Consider the following 23,376-nt stretch of genomic DNA (forward strand, 5'->3'; position numbering starts at 1 on the left):
CTCTGAGCAGAGACCTGCACGATGGCACCTCCCAGATGTGCCTGGGGGAAAATAGAAGAATTTCTCAAAGGGATAAAGCATGAGAAAGTCGTAAATGGAATATTCATATTCATGCAGGGCTGACAAAGGTAAGTCACACTGGTAAAAGCATAGAGTGTGGTTCGGATTATGAAGAAAGTAAACTAAATATATTATATATGCAATACAAATATATGTGTTTATGCAAGGATTCCTATCAAAGTATTAACAGTTGGAGCCTCTCTCTATGGCAAGGGAAAGGGGGACTTTGGCCTTGTATGGCTTACACTTCCATTGCTTGTATTTTCAAAATAAAGATGTATCTGGGAGTCACTTCTGTCGTTAAAACAAAATTGTCATTGAAAATTACCTTTAAAGAGGTGCCTAGGTGGCTCAGTTGCCTAAGCGTCTGACTTATGGTTCAGGTCATGATCTCATGGTTCGTGAATTCGAGCCCCGCGTCTGACAGCTCAGAGCCTGGAGGCAGCTTCACATCCTGTGTCTCCCTCTCTCTTTCTGCCCTACCCCCACCCTGCTCACACGCTTGCTCGCTCTCTCTCTCTCTCTCTCTCTCAAAAAAATAAACATTTCAAAAATTTTTTTCAAAGAAAGAAAATTACCTTTAAAAAAGATCTGCCAAAAAGGGAAGGGGTTCACAACAGAATTCCTATGGAACACGGAGCTTCTCTCATGCATTTAAAATGTGATCAGTCTGGGGCGCCTGGGTGGCGCAGTCGGTTAAGCGTCCGACTTCAGACAGGTCACGATCTCGCGGTCCGTGAGTTCGAGCCCCGCGTTTCCGATTCTGTGTCTCCCTCTCTCTCTGCCCCTCCCCCGTTCATGCTCTGTCTCTCTCTGTCCCAAAAATAAATAAACTTTAAAAAAAAAAATGTGATCAGTTTTCAGGAATCCAAATGACCCTTTCAGATGCTCTGACAAGAGAAAGCAAGCCTTTGTATCATGGGCAAACGGAGGAATGTGAAGACATACAACTCATTCCACACATAAGAACTGTTAAGTTTTTCCTTCTTCCAACACCAATGCCATGGCACCTCTGGGCTGAAGGTCAGATGACCAGAAGAATCCCTGAGATCGCACGGATTTAATTTTCCAAATGGCTGATAAGGAATCGGTGCCAGCTGACCCATGTAAGTGTGGCCACAAAACCAGAGAGAGGAAAGACTGATAAGAATACAGGGGACCCTTGATAACTCCCAATGTATAAGCCTAACTGTATCTATAGGATTACATCCATAGAGCCATGTCAGTCTTTTTCGATCTTTTTGACATTATGAACCTTCAAGGAAACATTTTGGATTTTTGTTCTAATTGTCATCCCTAACTCCAATGAAAATTGTAATACCACACACAGATATACAATATATCTGTTTACATAAGTGGCTCTTTGGAGGGCCACAAACTATTGTAATATCAAGGGTTTTATTTTGTCTTCCTCCACTAAGAAACAATTTTTGCTCCCTTGGGGACGACTGATAAAACACACTCTGTGTGTGTATGTGTGTTTACATTCTAAAAACACATATACACATATATCGAAAACAAAGGGCCAGCACGTACTTTCCACTTTCTTCATCACACGTCCTGTGTTGTCTCAATTTCCACAATAATCAAGTACTGATTTTAGCAGGGGAGGAAAAAACAGAGTAGTTCTTTGTCCCTGCATATACATACGTGTGTACATGCGTGAGTTTTAGTAATGGCACATAAGTAAAACCACAAACTTAAATGCAAAAAAAAAAAAAAAAAAAAAAAAAGGAAAAGAAGAAAGCAAATAGGACTTTGAGAATGAATACTAAGTAAGAAAAATGGTTTTGATTAAAACCAATCACAGCAATTCTGATATTTTCCAACATACCAAGGCTCCCAATAGAGGTGAGAGATGTGTTATGGATATTTTCTTTCCCTGAGGCGCCTGGGTGCCTCAGCCGGTTGAGTGTCTGACTTCGGCTCAGGTGATGATCTCACAGTCTAAGAGTTCAAGCCCCGCATCGGGCTCTGTGCTGACAGCTCAGAGCCTGGAACCTGCTTCAGATTCTGTGTCTCCCCCTCTCTCTGCCCCTCCCCCATTCATGCTCTCTGTCTCAAAAATAAACAAATATTTAAAAAATTTTAAAAATATATTTTCTTTTCTTGCTATGCTTTTTTCTAAAAATGCCCATGGTATACTACTGGGGGCAGGATTCAAACCCAACAGACCATCTGATACTCACCACCATGGGTGTGCCAAGGATAAAGTGTCTAAAACCCAGCCTTCCTCCAAACTGAAACCTACCAGGGTGCTGGGGCTTGAAAACTTAACAAGAATCAACAGCCTTGAAAGACTCAGGTCTTAAGAAAGACCTGTCACTTCTGAAGCTCTTCTTTACCCATTAAGGAGAAATAAAGGTAGACTTAGGATGGCCAAGTTGGTAACAAAAAACCATGCCCAGCAGGGGGTACAGGGTTGAAGGAGAGAAGAAACCAGATATGAGACAGACAATAGAAACCAAAATAAGCCCAGTAATTCAGGATGAAGCGCTGGCTTCTCAAACCTTCTCACCTAATCACTGATGGGGTTTATTCTAGAATCAAAGCTGCCCAGAGTAGAAAGAGCTCCCAGAGTATGTATAATATTCATACATACATATATGTGTGTTTCACAAAACAACACTAATAATTAGGCTCACCATATGCAACACATCCTGATACCTAAGGCTACCCTATTTCATTACTTTAATGCTGGTCACAGCCCATTAAAATAGTGCCACCATCCACAAATGGGTCATGACCACAGATTAAATAGCACACACCTATTCCAAACCCTTTGGTTCACAGATGAGAAAACTAAGACTCAGGTTAAATCCAAAGTCACAAGGCTACTCCCTTGCAGAACCAGGAGGAGCTCAGACCAAAGCAAATTTTGGCTGTTAAGTCTACTTACGGGAACTCAACTCAACTAATTAGTGTCTCTCTAAAATCTCTTCCTAAATCTCACTGATTAGATTTAATCCCTTCCCCTGTTCCCTCTCCCTACATAGTCCAAGGTACCATGTCTCTGGCTTGGATTTTTTTTTAAACTCCCAAAGGCCAAGTGCCCTAATATCCCTGTAGATTTCATAGCAGGGTCCCGGGCCAAGTGGTCACCCTGCACCTTCACACCATGAATCTCAGAATCTCCTGAGGTGAGCCACCAGCAACAAGTGTTGAGCTTGCTAAACTGGATGAAAGAACCCTGATGAACAAGGCTAAACTTGGCCTGAATCCTGATAGACAATTTCCAAAACAACTGATGGTGGATGAGTCGATTTGGAAGGTCTCGAGAAAGTTGGTGATTCAACTCTATCCAAAGTAAATCCCTCAGGAGTCTGGGGAAACGCTCACATTTAAAGTGTGGTACTGGCGTAAAAATAGACACAAAGGCCAATGGAACAGAATCAAAAGTCCAGAAATAAACCCAAGTATATATGGTCAACTAATATTTGACAAGGGAGCCAAGAACACTCAATGAGGAAGGATAATCTCTTCAATAAATGGCCCTGGGGAAATGGAATATTCACACGCAGTAGAATGAAACTGGATCCCTATTTTACACCGCTCACAAGAAATTAACTTGAAATCGATTAAAGACTTAAATGGAAGACCTGAAACTATAACTCCTAGAAGAAAACATAGGGAAAGAGCCCTTGGTTGACTTCTTTAGATATGATACCGAAAGTACAAACAACAAAAGCAAAAATCAACAGATGGAATTATATCAAACTAAAAAGCTTCTGCACAGCAAAAGAAACAATTAAAAAAATGAAAAAGTAACCTAAAAAATGGGAGAAAATATTTGCAAATCTCGTAAGGCATTAATATCCAAATTATGTAAGAAACTCTTACAACTCATTCTGGACTCTTATTTGTTGGGAGTTTTTTGATAACTGATTTGATTTCTTTGCTGGTTATGGGTGTGTTCAAATTTTCTATTTCTTCCTATTTGAGTTTTCGAAGTGTGTGGGTGCTTAGGAATTTGTCCATTTCTTCCAGGTTGTCCAGTTTGTTGGCATATAATTTTTCACAGTATTCCCTGATAATTGCTTGTATTTCTGAGGGATTGGTTGTAATAATTCCATTTTCATTCATAATTTTATCTATTTGGGTCCTCTCCCTTTTCTTTTTGAGAAGCCTGGCTAAAGGTTTATCAATTTTGTTTATTTTTTTCAAAAAAACAACTCTTGGTATAACTGATCTGCTCTGTTTTTTTAGACTCTATATTGTTTATTTCTGCTCTGATCTTTATTATTTCTCTTCTTCTGCTGGGTTTGGAGTGTCTTTGCTATAGATGCTGGAGAGGATGTGGACAAACGGGAACCCTCTTGCACTGTCGGTGGGAATGCAAACTGGTGCAGCCACTCTGGAAAACAGTGTGGAGGTTCCTCAAAAAATTAAAAATAGATCTACCCTGTGACCCAGGAATAGCACTGCTAGGAATTTACCCAAGGGACACAGGAGTGCTGATGCATAGGGGCACTTATACCCCAATGTTTACAGCAGCACTTTCAACAATAACCAAATTATGGAAAGAGCCTAAATGTCCATCAACTGATGAACGGATAAAGAAGTTGTGGTTTATATATACAATGGAATACTACTTGGCAATGAGAAAGAATGAAATATGGCTTATTGTAGCAACGTGGATGGAACTGGAGAGTGTTATGCTAAGTGAAATAAGTTATACAGAGACAGACATATACCATACGTTTTCACTTTTTTTATTTTTTTTAATTTACATCCAAATTAGTTAGCATATAGTGCAACAATGATTTCAGGAGTAGATTCCTTAGTGCTCCTTACCCATTTAGCCCATCCCCCCTCCCACAACCCCTCCAGCAACCCTCAGTTTGTTCTCCATATTTATGAGTCTCTTCTGTTTGTCCCCCTCCCTGTTTTTACATGATTTTTGTTTCCCTTCCCTTATGTTCATCTGTTTTGTCTCTTCAATTCCTCAAAGGAGTGAAGTCATATAATTTTTGTCTTTCTCTAATTTCACTTAGCATAATACCCTCCAGTTCCATCCACATAGTTGCAAATGGCAAGATTCATTCTTTTTGATTGCCGAGTAATACTCCGTTGTATATATATACCACATCTTCTTTATCCATTCATCCATCGATGGACATTTGGGCTCTTTCCATACTTTGGCTATTGTTCACAGTGCTGCTATAAATATGGGGGTGCATGTGTCCCTTTGAAAGAGCACACCTGTATCCTTTGGGATAAATGCCTAGTAGTGCAGTTGCTGGGTTGTAGGGTAGTTCTATTTTTAGTTTTTTGAGGAACCTCCATACTGTTTTCCAGACTGGCTGTACCAGTTTGCATTGCCACTAACAATGCAAAAGAGATCCTCTTTCTCCGCATCCTTGCCAACATCCGTTGTTGTCGGAGTTGTTAATGTTAGCCATTCTGACAGGTGTAACGTCGTATCTCATTGTGGTTTTGGTTTGTATTTCCCTGATGATGAGTGATGTTGAGCACTTTTTCATGTGTCGGTTGGCCATCTGGATGTCTTCTTTGGAGAAGTGTCTATTCATGTCTTTTACCCATTTCTTCACTGGATTATTTGTTTTTTGGTTGTTGAGTTTGCTAAGTTCTTTATAGATTTTGGATACTAACCCTTTATCTAATATATCATTTGCAAATATCTCCTCCCATTCTGTCAGTTGCCTTTTAGTTTTGCTGATTGTTTCCTTTGCTGTGCAGAAGCTTTTTATTTTGATGAGGTCCCAGTAGTTCATTTTTGCTTTTGTTTCCCTTGCCTCTGGAGACGTGTTGAGTAAGAAGTTGCTGCAGCCAAAATCAAAGAGGTTTTTGCCTGCTTTGTCCTCTAGGATTTTGATGGCTTCCTGTCTTACATTTAGGTCTTTCATCCACTTTGAGTTTATTTTTGTGTATGATGTAAGAAAGTGGTCCAGGTTCATTCTTCTGCATGTCGCTGTCCAGTTTTCCCAGCACCACCTGCTGAAGAGACTGTCTTTATTCCATTGGCTATTCTTTACTACTTTGTCAAAGATTAGTTGGCCGTACGTTTGTGGGTCCATTTCTGGATTCTCTATTCTGTTCCATTGATCTGAATGTCTGTTCTTGTGCCAGAACCATACTGTCTTGATGATTACAACTTTGTAGTATAGGTTGAAGTCTGGGATTGTGATGCCTCCTGCTTTGGTTTTCGCTATTCGGGGTCTTTTCTGGTTCCATACAATTTTTAGGATTATTTGTTCTAGATCTGTGAAGAATGCTGGTGTTATCTTGATAGGGATTGCATTGAATATGTAGATTGCTTTGGGTAGTATCAACATGTTAACAATATTTGTTCTTCCTATCCAGGGGCATGGAATCTTTTTCTATTTTTTTGTGTCTTCTTCAATTTCTTTCATAAGCTTTCTAAAGTCTTCAGTGGATAGATTTTTCACCTCTTTGGTTAGATTTATTCCTAGGTATTTTATGGTTTTTGGTGCAACTGTAAATGGGATCGATTCCTTGATTTCTCTGTCTCTTCATTGTTGGTGTATAGGAATGCAACCAATTTCTGTGTATTGATTTTATATCCTGCAACTTTGCTGAATTCGTGAATCAATTCTAGCAGTTTTTTGGTGGAATCTTTTGGGTTTTCCATATAGCGTATCATGTCATCTGCAAAGAGTGAAAGTTTGACCTCCTCCTGGCCAATTTGGATGCCTCTTATTTCTTTGTGTTGTCTAATTGCAGAGGCTAAGACTTCCAATACTATGTTGAATAACAGTGGTGAGAGTGGACATCCCTGTCTTGTTCCTGACCATAGGGGGAAAGCTCTCAGTTTTTCCCCATTGAGGATGATATTAGCGTTTGGTCGTTCATATATGGCTTTTATGATCTCGAGGTATGCTCCTTCTATCCCTACTTTCTTAAGGGTTTTTATCAAGAAAGGATGCTGTATTTTGTCAAATGCTTTTTCTGCATCTATTGAGAGTATCATATGGTTCTTGTCCTTTCTTTTATTGATGTGATGAATCACGTTGTTTTGCAGATATTGAACTAGCCCTGCATCCCAGGTATAAATCCCACTTGGTCCTGGTGAATAATTTTTTTAATGTATTGTTGGATCCAGTTGGCTAATACCTTGTTGAGGATTTTTGCATCCATGTTCATCAGGGAAACTGGTCTATAGTTCTCCTTTCTAGTGGGATCTCTGTCTGGTTTTGGAATCAAGGTAATGCTGGCTTCACAGAAAGAGTTTGGAAGTTTTCCTTCCATTTCTATTTTTTGGAACACCTTAAAGAGAATAGGTGTTAACTCTTCCTTAAATGTTTGGTAGAATTCCCCTGGAAAGCCACGTGGCCCTGGTCGATTGTTTTTTGGCAGATTTTTGATTACTAATTCGATTTCCTTACTGGTTATGGGTCTGTTCAATTTTTTTATTTCTTCCTGTCCCAGTTTTGGTAGTGTATATGTTTCTAGGAATTTGTCCATTTCTTCCAGATTGCCCATTTTATTGGCATATAATTGCTCATGATATTCTCTTATTATTGTTTTTATTTCTGCTGTGTTGGTTGTGATCTCTCCTCTTTCATTCTTGATTTTATTTGTTTGGGTCCTTTCCTTTTTCTTTTTGATCAAACTGGCTAGTGGTTTATCATCATATGTTTTCAGTCTTACGTGGATCCTGAGAAACTTAACAGAAGACCATGGGGGAAGGGAAGGGGGAAAAAAGTTACAGAGAGGGAAGGGGGCAAACCATAAGAGACTCTTAAAAACTGAGAATAAACTTAGGGTTGATGGAGGGTAGGAGGGAGGGGAAAGTGGGTGATGGGCATTGAGGAGGGCATCTGTTGGGATGAGCACTGGGTATGGGTGTTGAATGGAAACCAATTTCACAATAAGTTTCATATTTAAAAAATAAATAAAAATAAATAAAAGAAGAAACTCTTACAACTCAATAGCAAAAAATCATCATCATCATCATCATCATCATCATCATCACCTGATTTTTAACTGGGCAGAGAACCTGAATAGACATTTTTTTTCCAAAGAAGATATACAAATGGCCACCAGGTTAATGAAAAGCGCTCAACAATGTCAGTAATCGTCAGCGAAATGCAGATCAAAACTGCAATGAGACATCCCCTCACACCCATTACAATGGTTATTATCAAAAAAGACAAGAGATGGTAAGTTCTGGTAGGGATACAGAGAAAAGGGAACCTTCGTGCACTGCTGGTTGGAATGTAAGTTGTTGCAGCCACTATGGAAAACAGTATGGAGGTTCCTCAAAATAATTAAACCGGAATTACCAGTATGATCCAGAAATTCTACTTCTCGGTGTGTATCCAAAGGAAATGAAATTCCCATCTTGAAGAGATACCTGCACCCCCATGTTTGTAGCAGCATTATTCACAGGAGCCAAGACATGGAAGCAACCTCAGTGCCTATCAATAGATGAATGGATAAAGGAAATGATACCCACATGTGTGTGTGCACAGTGGAATATTATTCAGCCCTGAAGAAGGAAGGAAATCCTGCCATTACAATATGGATGGACCTTGAGGGGGCATTATGCTGAGTGAAATAAGTCAGAGAAAGACAAATACTGCCTGATACCACTTACATGTAGAATCTAAAACCATCAAACATAGGAACAGAGTTGAATGTGGCTGCCAGAAGTTAAGGGTGAGGGAAATGGGGAAACACTGGCCAAAGGATAAAAACTTCTCATTGGAAGGTGAATAAGTTCTGGGGACCTAGTGCACAGCCTAGTGACTATAGTTAGCAACACTGTAGTATATACTTGAAAGTTGTTGAGAGAACAAATCTTAAATGTTCTCATCACAAAAAAAAAAAAATTATGTGAGGTGAGGTGATGGATGTGTTAACAAAACCTAATTGTGGTATCATTTCACAGTACCTGTGTGTGTTAGATCATCACCTTGCACACCTTAAATGTACATAAAGTTATATGTCAACCAAAGCTCAAGACAGCTGGAGAAAACCCCCAAAGGTCAGCCTCTCTCACTTCACCTGTTCAACGTAGAGCAAAGATCATGTGTCGGAACACATGATCAACGTAGAGCAAAGATCATGTGTCCAAAGAGCACAGGGAGAGGGGAGGAAGATGCACAGTTGGGAGAAACCACAGCTTCAGACTACGAGTGACCGTCACATATGATCGTGCCTTCCACCAAAATCACTTAAAGACCTTCCAGTGCCTTATAAAGGGAGAAGAATCACTGTCTACAGCATGGCTTCTGACAGGGCAAACTATAGCCTGTGACGCCAAACCCAGCCAGGCGGCTATTTTGACAAATAAAGTTTTATTGAAACATCACCATGTCCATGTATTTACCTATTGCCTATGGCTGCTTTTGCTACCATACCACATGGCCCGCACGGCCTGAAATATTCACTATCTGGCCCCTTACAGAAAAAGTGTGCCAACCTCTAGCTTTCCTGCCTAATTTTAATTTTTTAAATGTTTATTTATATTTTAGAGAGAGAGAGAGAGACAGAGCGTGAGTGGGGGAGGGGCAGAGAGAGAGGGAGACACAGAATCCGAAGCAGGCTCCAGACTCCGAGCTGTCAGCACAGAGCCCAATGAGGGGCTCAAACCCACGAGCTATAAGATCATGACCTCAGCTGAAGTCAGACGGTTGACCGGCTGAGCCACCCAGGCACCTCCCCCCGACTATTTTTTAACTTTTTTTAATGTTTATTTACATTGAGAGAAAGAGACAGAGCACACTTCCCGCCTAATTTTTTGTCATTGTTACTGTAAAATATATATAACATAAAATTTACCATTTTAGCCATTTCTAAGGCTACAGTTTCAGCGGCATTAGGTACATTCACATTTTGTGTGACCGTCATCACCATCCATCCATCTCCAGAACCTTTTCATTTCCGAAACTGCAACTCTGTACCCAGTAAACACAAACTCCCAGTAAACACAAACTCCCAGTAAACACGAACTCCCCGTTCCCCTCCCCCAGCCCCCGGCACCCACCCTTCTACTTTTCCTTTTGTGACTGGCTTCTCCTACTTAGCATACCGTGTTTGAGATGCATCCACATCGAAGCATGTGTCACAATTTCATTCCTTTTGACGGCTGAATAATATTCCACTGGGTAGAGAGGCCACATTTTGTTTCTCCACTCATCCGCCCATGGGCACCTACGCTGCTGCCACCTTGGGGCTGTTGTGAATAGTGCTGCCTCCTGCCTAACTCGAGTTGCCTCCTGCATCACATGCCTCGGTCCCGTAGCCACAGACGCCTTCTGTCACCTTCTGTCAATTCCTCAAATGTATCGTGCCCCCTCCCGCCTCTCGGTTAGAATACCCTCCACCTCTACCCCTTCATCATCTTAGCTGCGCCTTAGCCTTCAGTCTAAATGAGCACTTCCGGGAACTCGCCCTGACCAGACCCTCCCTAGTCCTCCCCCATCCACCTCCCTGCCAGTTCAAACTCGACCAGCTCTATCTGGTCATGAGCTCTGATGGTGTCCTGCCCTGCATCTTTATAGCCCGTAACACTGTGCATAAGCACTGGATACAATTTTATAATACTTCTGTGTGGTTATTTGATTAACGTCAGACTTCAAGAGGCCAAGGCTATGTCTTTTTTTGCTTCCCATTATACCCCCACCGACTAGCCCAGAGCCTAGAACAAACCACAGTTCATTAATTCTAAGAGACACGTATTTTTACATTTATAGCAGGATGCAACTGATAACCAATGTCTTACATCCACCTGCATACGGCGATGAGCACTCACGAAACACTGGCTCAATCGGTGAAGACGCTCAGAGGCAGGTGCCACTCTGAACCCCCAAAGGGGTGGCTGAGGGCAACAGAAGTGGTCAGGTGGGAGTCCAAGAGAGTCCTGGGACCATGTCAAAAAAGGAACACTTCACAGGCATGTGGGTTCTCTATTGCTTAAGACAGGAGGAAGGGAGAGGGTCTGAGATTGGGACAGGCCCCCTGAGTCTTTCTGCACACCTGCCCAGGCTGGAGAGCCAGCCTTGGATAAATGCCCGAGTCAAAGGCAAACGGGCGCAGCTAGGGAGTGGGGGTCAGGAAATCCCTGAGAGCCCTTGCAATGTCTCAAGAAGCCAAAGTGAAGGTCAGATTCAGTCAGGGCCTCTGCGCTTTGCTTCCTACAGAAGTCTGGGCCAGCCCTGCTTGCCTTTGGCTCCTCCCAGGACACTCTATGGTGTCTGTGGCTGGTCTCAGCCCTCACATGGGCCTCCACATACTAGGAATGTGAGGAAACTCTCCCCACTGCCCCCCCCCACATCCTAGCTGCAGGGATCCCGGAGCAGGGATGCAGGGCTCTTACATACACCAGGTGCCAGATTCGGACTCCTTATGGTATTTCCCGGCACGATCACAAACTATCATTTTATCTTCTATGCCTTCATGGCGATTTTGTCCAGTGTAAATTTTTAAAACATGCTACCCACTTTCGTAAGCCTGCTTAGCATGTTTTCCCATTTTTAAGACACTGAGAACCGGGGCGCCTGGGTGGCTCAGTCGGTTGAGCGTCCGACTTCGGCTCAAGTCATGATCTTGCGGTCTGTGAGTTCGAGACCCGAGTGGGGCTCTGTGCTGACAGCTCAGAGCCTGGAGCCTGTTTCAGATTCTGCGTCTCCCTCTCTCTCTGACCCTCCCCCGTTCATGCTGCCTCTTCCTGTCTCAAAAATAAATAAATATTAAAAAAAATTTTTTTTTAAAACATCACTTCTTTTTACTCTTTTTAATGCAATACTAGAAAACGGAAGGGTAGGTGTGCAGCTCACAGCCTATTTCTAGGAGCATCACTGGGATAGACTCCGCAGGGGCCGGCCAGCTTTCCCTGTCAAGGGCCCGATGGCAAACAGTTTCGGCTTTGCAGACCACACTCAACTCAGCCTTGCAGCACAAACCAGCCACAGACCACACACCGGAACGGTCTTGGCTGTGTTGCCATCAATGCAGATTTGGCCCCCAGGCTGCAGTTTGCTGACCCCAACTGAGGAGGACCCATACTGTAAAAACGGTCATTTCTGGGGCACCGGGGCGGCTCAGTCAGTTAAGCACCGGACTCTGGATTTCAGTTCAGGTCATGATCTCAGGGTCATGAAATGGAGCCCTGAATCCGGCTCTGCACCGAGCGTGGAGCCTAAGACTCTCTTTCTCTCTCTTTCTCTCTCTCTCTCTCTCTCTCTCTACCCCTCCTCTGCCTGCACCACCACGGTACGCGCTCTCTCAAAAACAAAATAAAACCTTAAATGAAAATAAAAAGTTTTTAAAGGGTCACTTCCGGGAAATGCTGTTCATCTTCTCATGGGCCCTCCATGAAAAGCCACCTTTCATTCAAGTGAAGAAGAGAAACACAAGCGCATTCGAGGCTCCCCTAACCTGGCACGGTCCTGGGGCCATGAAGCAGCCCCCAGAAGCCCCGGGGCTCAGCGGCCCCAGGGCACCCACCAAACACACTTACTTGGGCGTGTGGGCCTCGTCTACACGGTGACCCAGCTGGAATTCGTGGGACTTGCTCCGATGCAGGGCGGTGAAACCTGGAATCAAGTGGATCAGTTTCCGGGAGGAGGGCGGCGGGGTCCCTGGGGGCTTCAGCTTGTTCTTCCTCCTCATGGGTGGTGTGCCGGGAGGGGTCACGGTGGTGACGATATTAGGGGTGCGCGGCGGGGTGCGGACCGCGTGCCGCTGCCGGGGCGACGGGGGCAGGGAACGGTGGCCTGACTCCAGCGGCGGTGGCGGGCACAGGCCCGGGTAGGGGTCCACGGTAAGCCTGTCCACATGGGTGTACACGGGGGCCCCGGGCGAGGGGCTGGCGTGACAGTAGTGCTGGACGCACTTGGTCTGGACCCTGGGGCTCTGGGAGAGGTGGGTGCGGATCCACGGCGTGGGCTCCGGGGGGCACACGGGGTTGTTCTCCTTCCCCGTCTCCGTGGTGGGCCACTGGATTGTCCAGTCTTGTTTGGAAAGGTTGCCTCCTGAGTTGGAATAAAGGAGCAGAGAGACAACAGGTAAGCCTTGAGAAAGCCTGGCAAGTTACAGCACGTGCACGTTCCGGCGTATGCACGTTCCAGCGAACGTACCTTACGGCGTATGCACGTTACAGAGAACATACTTTACACATGCACGTTACCGTGAACGTATCATACGGCGTATTCACGTTACAGCGTATGCACGTTACAGCGAATGCACTTTACAGCATGTGCGCATCACGCTCTATCCACACTGTGCGTGCATGCTACGCCTTATAGACCTTACAGCCTATGTACATTACATCCTATATCCACTGCGCTGTGTATGAACACCACACCGTGTTCATACTATACTGCACACACATTTACATAAATGCATCCCCCTTTGGCTCCTCCAAAGAATGAAATCCCTTTGCTGACTCTCTCCCTATAACCCCCACTCAACAGCCTTGCCCACCAGCTCTCCTGTAGTTGTGGAGCCCACAAGTCAAATATCCAGAAAAGCAAAGGAGTGAATTCTCGCTTTTGAATTTCCAAGGATCTTAATTCCAGCAGTTTCAGGATGATTGATAGGATTTTCGAGGATAACCTTTCCCTTACGTAGCAATTTTAACAGCTAGTCCCTATATGAGATACAGGAATTCTGCAGAAGTCAAATTTGCCCTGACCTCTTTCTCAGGCACTGCACCAACTTCTCCCAGATCTGCTGTGGCTGTGTGCTTGGTCAAACCCTCATCCAACACTTTCTTTCTTTTCTTTTCTTTTCTTTTCTTTCTTTCTTTCTTTCTTTCTTTCTTTCTTTCTTTCTTTCTTTCTTTCAATGTTTATTTTTGAGAGACAGACACAGAGCACAAGCGGAGGAGGGGCAGAGAGGGACGGAGACCCAGAATCTGAAGCACGCTCCAGGCTCTGTGCCGACAGCAGAGAGCCTGATGTAGGGCTCGAACCCACAAACCATGAGATCATGACCTGAGCCAAAGTCGGACGCTTAACCACTGAGCCACCCAGGTGTCCCATCATCCAACGCTTTGTGAATGCACCAGGCACTATGCTCCAGAAAGGCATAGCAGACCACACCCAGTCCAGGCTCTCTGGTACCCTAGGTTTAATATTCCACTTAAGGAGAGACACAATAGACCAGAAAACACAGTCATGAAAGGATTTCAGAGGGTGATGAGTGCCGGGAGCGGAGACAACCAGAATGGATGTGATAAGAGAATTAGTAATGGTGAATGGTTACCAAGCTGTGGTTCCTGCCCACTGCAGAACACGACTCAGCCACAAAACGGAATGAACTACTGAGCATGCAGCAACCTGGGTGACTTTCCAGACAACTGTGCTGAGCAGAGAAAGCCAATCCCAGAAGATCCCATTCATATTCCATTTTTGAAATGACCATATTTTAGAAATGGAGGATAGATTGGTGGTTGCCAGGGTTTAGGGCTGGAGGACACAGGCAGGAGGGACACACACAAGGGACACTTAGAGCATTGGGACTGTCCAGTATCTTCACCATGGTGAAGGACACGTGATCCCACACAGGTGATAAAGTTGCATAGAACTAAATACACACACACACACACACACACACACACACACACACACACGAGTACACATAACACTGGGGAGACCCGGACAAGATCAGGAGGTTGCATCAATGCCAATAACCTGGCTGTGACATGGCACTACAATTTTACCAAAAGTTACCAATTGGGAGAAATTGAGCAAACTCGACAAGGGATCTGTTGCGGCTGAATGTTTATGTCCCTCCAAAACCCTGACATTGACATCCTAACCCCCTACAGTGATGGCCTTTGGAGGTAACTGGGTTAAGAGAGGTGGTGAAGGTGGAGCCCTTATAAGGAGATGGAGAGACAGGAAGTCCGAGGAAGGAAGGGCCGTGTGAGACCACAAAAGTGGCTGTCTATCAGCCAGGAAGAAGACTCTCCACAAGAAAACATCTGCCAGCACCTTGATCTTGGACGTCCAGCCTCTAGAACGGTAAGAAATAATGTCTGTTGGTTAAGCCACCCAGTCTGTGGTATTTGTTTTAGCATCAGGATCACTCTGTGTTATTTTTTACAACTGCATGGCTACAGTGCATAATCTACAATTAGCTCAATACAAATTTCAACTGAAAAAAACTAACAGTAAAAGGGTGGGGGGTGGGGCTTGCTTTAGGTAGAGCATTCAGCTCCCTGAGGAAGCCGCCTTTAAGCTGGCATCGAGGACAAGAAGGGGATCACCAACAGCCAAGGAAAGAGCATACAGGTAGAAAGGAGCTTTTTTTTTTTTTAAGTCCTACAGCCGTTTATTAGGGAAAGAATGGAGGCGTTAAAAAAAATCCCCACTGTCTGAATGCAGCTTGGGATTTTCAGCCCTGGTATAAGTTAAACCAAAAAATAAAAATAAAAATTCCAATTGCGCATTAACATTTTCTCACTCCTCCGCCATACTGAAAGGGTAAATATCAATGCGGTCTACGTGCACAGACTCCATGCTAAGGGGACTCCTATCTACGTTAGGGCAGGCACTTTCCTAGGTCCCTTTTCGGGGTGCCTTCTCGAAGGCAGTGTGCCCAAGGTGTGGCAACAATAGGGTGGGTGGCTCAAGGAGAGGCTGAAGGGACAGGTGAGGGACAGACCGCCAGGACCGTGCACCAAAATGCAGTGTGGGAAGCCATTGAGAGTTCTGATGGGAGGTTCCTTTCTCGAAGATCCTGCTTGGACAAGGAGAGCCCGTGAAAGGTTTTGCAGGGCTCCAGGCGAGAGCTGTCGCTGGTCCCCACGTGGGTGGTGGCTGCAAAAAGAGAAACCAGTGGGGACCGCTGCATGCAAAAGCAGGACCTGGCAGAAGGCGATCGAGTGGCCCCCCCCCCCCCGCCATCACGGGCCAAGGAAGAGATTAGGGGCAGAAATAAATTCCAGCTCGTGGCCAACTAGCAATAACGAGAATAATTACTATAAGGACCATAACAAGAGCTGATTTATAGAACACTTGACAGTTTGCAAAGTGCTTTCGTGAAGACTGACTCACTGCCCCATTTTTAATTAAAACTACCCATTTTGTTATTATATATTCATTATAGAAAAATTAGAAAATTCAGATAAGGAAAAAGGCAATGTTGGTCTACAGCCCAGCCATCATCCCTATTAACGTTTGGCTGTGGAGCCTGCCAGATGGTTTGCTGTGCATATTTTTTTAAGAAGTGCTGTAAGATCTTGTTTAATGGTTCGTCTCTGCTTTCTTCACTTGTAATATTAGGACTGCTTTACATCTTATTTAATATTCGTAACTCTGTGGGCAGAGCGCCATTTTGATCTCTACTTTGTAGATAAGGTCATGGATGTGCAGAGACGAAGATGTACCGAGGTCACACCAGAGATGGGGACTGGCAGCTGGGATTCAAACCCAGGGCCTGGGCCACCTCAACAATCGGGACCCTGGGGCATTGACACAGAGGGCTGGGATCCGCATTCACCGAAGGCCCTAGGCCATCATGGATGAGCCAGATGGGAATAGATACCAGAGCAAGGACTCATTTCTGACATGGGTCTCCCTTTTCCCTTCTCCCAGACTTTGCCAGAACATTCTACCAAAGTCACCAACACTATGGTGGTGCATAAATCTCAAAATTCAGACATAAATACTATTAGCCCAGTGACTAAGAGAGCCAGCTCTGGAGTCTTACGACTTGGCCCTATGTCTGGCTGTGCGGCCCTGGGGCACTCGCCTAACCTCTCTGAGTCAGCTTTATCACCTGCGAAATGGGACAGGAGGACCTGCCTCCAGAGAATAGTATGAGGACATATGCGATAGCACAGGACAGCACCTGACACATGGCAGGAACTCCATAAATGTCAGCTACTCGTATTGTGATTCTCAACACCGTGGTGCTAAGTTGTTACCTCCCCTTTAAAGAGTGTGCACTTGTGTGGAGACGTGTCGTGCCACAGATGTTACCACCATCCTGTGCACCTTCCAGAAGCTGACGCTCAGAGAGGCTGAAGAACTCTGAGCGCTGGAGGCAGACAGAGTCAAGCCCAGACCAGCTTCTCTGTTACCCGGAAAGCTCTGGCTTGATGTATTTGCTCAGAAAATATAAACTCGTTGTCCGATTCACCTAAATAAAATGTTTAAGACAATAAATCTATTTTTTAAATTGTCTGAATCATACACTGCGTTCTAAGGCCACAGAAAAGTACCGTGGGCGTTCTTGCTAGAGCTCTTCCCCCCGCCTCCAGGGAAATGGACAAAAATATGGGATTGGGACTCTGAGAGATCTGGTTTAGAACTCTGGTGCCACCAAGGCCCAGCTCTGTGACCTCTCTGAGCCTCAGTGTTTGGGTCTGTAAAATGAGAATGATCATGGTTCCCTTGTACAGTAAGGATTAAATGCATTCATTCATCTGAGTATTTCACAAATATATATATTTTTTTATTTTTTTTTCAATGTTTATTTATTTTTGGGACAGAGAGAGACAGAGCATGAATGGGGGAGGGGCAGAGAGAGGGGGAGACACAGAATCGGAAACAGGTTCCAGGCTCTGAGCCATCAGCCCAGAGCCTGACGCGGGGCTCGAACTCATGGACCGCGAGATCGTGACCTGGCTGAAGTCAGACGTTTAACCGACTCGCCACCCAGGCGCCCCACAAATATTTTTTTAAGTTTGTTTTTAAAATTTTGTTTTTGAGAGAGAGACAGAGCATGAGCAGGGGAGAAGCAGAGAGAGAAAGAGAGGGAGACACAGAATCTGAAGCAGGCTCCAGGCTCTGAGCTGTCAGCACAGAGCCTGATGCGGGACTCGAACCCATGGACCACAAGATCATGACCTGAGCCAAAGTCAGAAGCTTAACTGACTGAGCCACCCAGGCGCCCCTATTTCACAAATATTGGAATGCCTCTCATATACCAGCCACTGTTCTAGGCACTGTGATAGGCCAATGAATTTAAAAAGACCAAGATCCCTGTCCTCTAACAGAGCACATGTTCTTAGTGGGGAAACAGATTAAAGGGGGGATGAACAAATAAATGACATATATAATACATTGTCTATAAGATGTCATATAAAATATCTCATCTGTAAGCCAGTGGTAATAAGTGCTATGGAGGAAAAGAAAGTGGGCGTGGCCACAAAAATGTGCGGGGGGACTACTTCAGACAGACCAGGGTGAGGAGGGACAGTGGACACAAGCAAGTATCAGAGTGAGTGAGGAGTGAGTTAACGAGATAAAATGAGTCACGTCATCAGCACAGAGCCTGGACCACCACATGAGGCAGGCCAATGGGCACATGGTTGAGGGTGCTGGAGACGTCTATTCTGGATGCCTGCGACTCATCCAATTTGCTCCTCGGGTACTCACTGTGCCAGCCCCTGGGGTGGGGGGTCTGTCTTTCCCCTGCCCTCAGGATGCTCATGGTCTGGCAGGAAGACCGATAATGAAATAATCGCTGTAATTCCACTCCCAGGTACAGATCCAAAGGGAGTGAAAGCAGACACCTGAACGCTTGTATGTGAATGTTCACAGCAGCATGAAGCACAACAGGCAAAGGGTAGAAACAACCCAAATGTCCACTGATCTGACAAATGGATACACAAGATGTGGCATGCCCATGCAATGGAATGCTATTCAGCCGTGAAAAATAAAGTACTGGCATGTGCTACAGTTTGGATGAACCTCAAACACATTATGCTATGTGTAAGAAGCCACATTACATACGATCCCGTTTATGAAGTGTCCAGAACAGATCTATAGAGACAGAAAGCAGATTTGTGGCTGCCAGGGGCTGGAGGGAAGGTGGAATGGGGAGCTAGTGTTTAATGGGTCCCGGGTTTCCTCTGGGGTGACAAACATGTTTGGGAACTGGAGAGAGGTGGTGGTTGAATGCATGACATGCCACGGAATTATTCACGTTACAATGGCCATTGTTTGGGGTGCCTGGGTGGCTCAGTTAAGCGTCTGACTTCAGCTCAGGTTATGACTGGCCATTGTTCTGTGAGCTTCACCTCTATTACATAAGTAAGTAAGTACCCACCATGTGGCAGAGAATCTGACGTCAGAGGAAGTGCAGGTGGGAGCACAGGTGAGTGACCCAGCTCCTGGTGGAAGGGTAGAGATAGGCATCCCAGAGGACGTGGTACCTACACCCAAACCTTGAGGTTGAAGGAGAACTTGCTAGGAAAGGAATGGAGTTCAGGGTGGAGGAAGGAAGGTCAAGACAGAACAGCAGGGTCAAGGCCAGGAGATGATCAAACATGATGGGTTTGGAGGAAAAGCAGCTCAGTGTGGCTGGAGCTCTCTGGAGGGAGGAAGAAATTCAAGCCAAGACTGGAAATAACGACTAAGGAGGACCATGCAGGGACTTGCTCTCCTAAGCGCAGGGGGCTATTGAGAGGGAGGGGTCAACATGACGGGATCCCCTGCGGCTAGCCTCCCAAAGGAAGGTGGTCTCCTGCAGAGCTCCTTCAGACCTGCAGCAGCCGTCAAACTGGGGAACAGAGGAGGCTAACGCTCTGGTCCACCACACCACGCAGCTGTGAGCCCAAGGCCCGGACTTCAGCCCTATGCTCATGCCAAGGGAGGGGCTGGAACTTCCCCCAACCATAAACGATAGAAGCCAAGTTCCTTCCTGGCCATTCGGCTAGATCCACAAGACCTGGGCCCCCAAATCCCTGCTCATGCCAAGGGAAGGGCTGGCTTTCCCAACAGACAAATGTTGAGAAGTAGTCTGGGGCTGGAAGTCAAAGTTCTGCCCGTCATATCACTGTTATATCCCAGCCCCTGATCACACCCCAGCAGGGGCTGGTGCTTCCCCGATCATGTGGCTTAAAAATCACATAGCCCAATGGGGTCCATTTGCCATCAAGTCCTGCTGGAACCCAGTGGGATGGCCCTGTCCCTCTGTGATTAAAGCTGTCCCAGAGCCCCGGGGGCACGGCTGTGTGGCCATCCATTCTTTGTTTCTCTAATTCCAGTATAGTTAACACATGGTGTTGTATTAGGCTCAGGTGTACAATATAGTGATTCAGCAGTTATACGTCACCCTATGCTCATCATGACAAGTGTGCTTCTTAATCCCATCACCTAGTTCCCCCATCCCCCCACCCACCTCCCCTCCGGTAACCATCAGTCTGTTCTAGATAATTTAGAGTCTCTTACTTGCCTTCTCTCTCTCTGTTTCCCTTGTTCATTTATTTTGTTTCTTCAATTCCACATATGAGTGAAATCGTATGGCACTTGTCTTTCTCTTATGTCACTTAGCATTATACTCTCTAGCTCCATCATTCTTTTTTTATGGCTGAGTATTTCATTGTATATATACCACATCTCCCTCATCCATTCATCCATCCTTGGACACTTGGGCTGCTTCCATATCTTGGCTATTGTAAATAATGCTGTTATAAACAGAGGGGCGCATATAATTCCTCTGAATTCGTGTTTTTGTATTCTTTGGATAAATACCCAGTAGTGTGACTGCTGGATTGTAGGGCAGTTCTATTTTTAACTTTTTGAGGAACCTCCATACTGTTTTCCAAAGTGGCTGCACCAGTTTGCATTCCTACCAACAGTGCATGAGGGTTCCCTTTTCTTCACGTCCTCGCCATCCACCTGTTGTTTCTTGCGTGTGTCGATTTTAGCCATCCTGACAAGTGTGAGGTGATATCCCGTTGTGGTTTCGATTTGCATTTCCCTGATGATGAGTGATGATGAGCATCTTTCCATGTGTAGGCATCCATTCTTGTGGCTCAACAGGACATGATCAGGGAAGGGGAGGGAAGGGACACGATCAGATGAGCGTTAGGAAAGCTATATGGGCCAGAGTATGGAGAAAGCACCGGACAGATCAGAGGTAGCAGCAAGCCCAGCCTGAGGCCACTGAAGGCATCTAGATGGGAGATGATAAGGACCTGGGGCAGGGCTGCGAGAAGAGACGTGGATTGAATGGGCACAAGCAGAGGAGACAAAAATAGCGAACATTTATTGGAAACATACTATGTTTCTGACACTGTTGTGTAATTCACATGTAAAAGAATTATATAGCTACACAACAATTCTAGGTAGTAAGCAAAGATCACTCTATCTTATAGATGAGAAAACGGAGGCACAGAGAGGTTAAGTGACTTGTTCAAGACCACACAGCTAGAAGGAAGACAGCTGGGGCTGGAGTCCACATCTTTAAACATGACACTACACCAAGGCTGGCCTCCTGATTTCCAGCCTGGGTCACACGGTGGCTGGTGGCACTGATCACAGCGACAGGAGGTACAGGAGAGGGAAGCTGCAAAAAGGAGGTGGCGAGCTCAGGGTCACACAGGCTGAGCCTAAGGTTCCTGCAGGACATCAAGGGGAGATGCCTGGGATGTTACAGAACTTCCCGCCACCCCTTCTGCTCCCTAGGAGTCCTAAGACCGCTCCTCAGGAAGAAGTTATTTTTCTAGACTGAGAAAAATGGATCATGAGATTGTAAAACCTCCTAGGTCTGTCCGGAAGTCAGGCTCATCTTAGATTTTTTTTTTTTTTTAACAAAGACATGATATGATTGAATCATGTTCTCCCTCTGTCTCCTCTCCCACCGGATCCCCGAGTCTCCAGAGCAGACATTCCATGGCCCTGAATTACAGGTCAGGGACGGGAGGTAATGAGCACATCGCCCCACTCCCTGGCTCCCTCAGAAGACAGGGAGACAGCTCTGTGTTTGGAAGACTGGCTTTCGGAACGGAAAGAACAAGAATTAATTCTAAACAAACACCAAGCAAGGAAGCAGAACACCTCAACTTTGCAACACGATGCTTAGAAGCTAACTTGCTCTGACCTTGCCTTGCCATGACTCTGTTTCTTCAACTGTACAAGAGGAACCACGGCGGAGCTTTCCCCCTAGGCTTGCTCTGAAGATGATAAAGACAACGCAAGTAGAGCATTTAGCGTGATCTCTGGCACCCAGCCAATGTTGCATAAACGTTTATGTAAAATGGGAGTAAAACCATACATCTCACAAGACGCTGGAGAGGATTAAATAAAATAAGCATATAAATAAACTTGCATCCGGTGACTATATCCCTGCCCCTGCCCCACAGAAAACAAATCCATGAAGCCAAAGCCAATGAGTCCTTATGGTAGTTACACTGTAGCCACCAAAAAGACACGTTGAAGCCCTAACCCTCAGTACCCGTGAGTGTGACCTTCTTTGCTAATAAGTTCTCTGCAGATGTAATCAAGTTAAGATGAAGTAACACTGGGTTGGGGGTCCATAAAGGCAATGATTGGTGGCCTTATAAGAAAAGGACACAGGGGTGCCTGGGTGGCTCAGTCGGTTAAGCGTCCGACTTCAGCCAGGTCACGATCTCGCGGTCCGTGAGTTCGAGCCCCGCGTCGGGCTCTGGGCTGATGGCTCAGAGCCTGGAGCCTGTTTCCGATTCTGTGTCTCCCTCTCTCGCTGCCCCTCCCCCGTTCACGCTCTGTCTCTCTCTGTCCCAAAAATAAATAAATGTTGAAAAAAAAATTAAAAAAAAATAAATAAATAAAATAAATAAATAAATAAACGTTAAAAAAATTTTTTTTAAAAAGAAAACGACACAAAGGAGACACCATGTGAAGACAGAGGCACAGATTAAAGAGGTGAAGATACAAACCAAGGAACGCCAAAGATTACCAGCAACCCCCAGAAGCTAGGAGAGGGGTGGGGAACAGATTCTCCCCCCCAGAGACTTCCGAGGGAGCACGACCCTGCCCATACCTTGATTTTAAACTTGGAGCCCCCAGAACTGTGAGGAAAAATGTTTCTGCTGGTGTTATTTATTTATTTATTTTGAGAGAGACAGAGATAGCACGAGCAGGGGGAGGGGCAGAAAGAGAGGGAGACAGAGGATCCCAAACAGGCTCCACACTGTCAGTGTCCATGCCTGGTGCGGGGCTCGAACTCGCAAAGGGTGAGATCACGACCTGAGCCAAACCTAAGAGTCGGATGCTTAACTGACTGAGCCACCCGGGCACCCTTGTTTCTGCTGTTTTCAAGCACCTACTTTGGGTGGCTTTGTTATGGCAGCCCTAAGAAATGAATGCAGTCCTCAGCCAGGAGCCAGGGACATTCACTGACTACAGGCTGGGGAGTTAGGATATAAAAGTTAGCATTTGGAGGGCACCGGCCAGACTCAGGGGGTTCAGTGCTCATCTTACTTGCCCTGTAAGGTAGGTGTTATTGACCCATTTTATAAACAAGCTCCGGGGGGCATCTGGGGGGCTCAGTTGGTTAAACGTCTGACTTTGGCTCAGGTCACGATCTCGCAGTTCGTGAGTCTGAGCCCCGCATCGGGCCCTGTGCTGACAGCTCAGAGCCTGGAGCCTGCTTCCTCAGATTCTG

At 45.4% G+C, this 23,376-nt stretch overlaps 1 protein-coding gene across 3 annotated transcripts in view; it reads right to left on the reverse strand.

Moving 5' to 3' along the window:
- Positions 1-23,376, reverse strand: part of KSR2 (kinase suppressor of ras 2) — a 442,708-nt gene that overhangs the window by 255,963 nt on the left and 163,369 nt on the right. For all 3 annotated transcript variants that reach the window (XM_045459434.1, XM_045459431.1, XM_045459432.1), the window contains exon 4: positions 12,509-13,022. In XM_045459434.1, coding sequence (XP_045315390.1) covers positions 12,509-13,022 — 514 coding nt within the window. The remainder of the gene's footprint in view (positions 1-12,508; positions 13,023-23,376) is intronic.

The sequence above is a fragment of the Leopardus geoffroyi genome, chromosome D3 (assembly GCF_018350155.1).
Source record: "Leopardus geoffroyi isolate Oge1 chromosome D3, O.geoffroyi_Oge1_pat1.0, whole genome shotgun sequence".
In the NCBI taxonomy this organism is placed as follows: Eukaryota; Metazoa; Chordata; class Mammalia; order Carnivora; family Felidae; genus Leopardus; species Leopardus geoffroyi.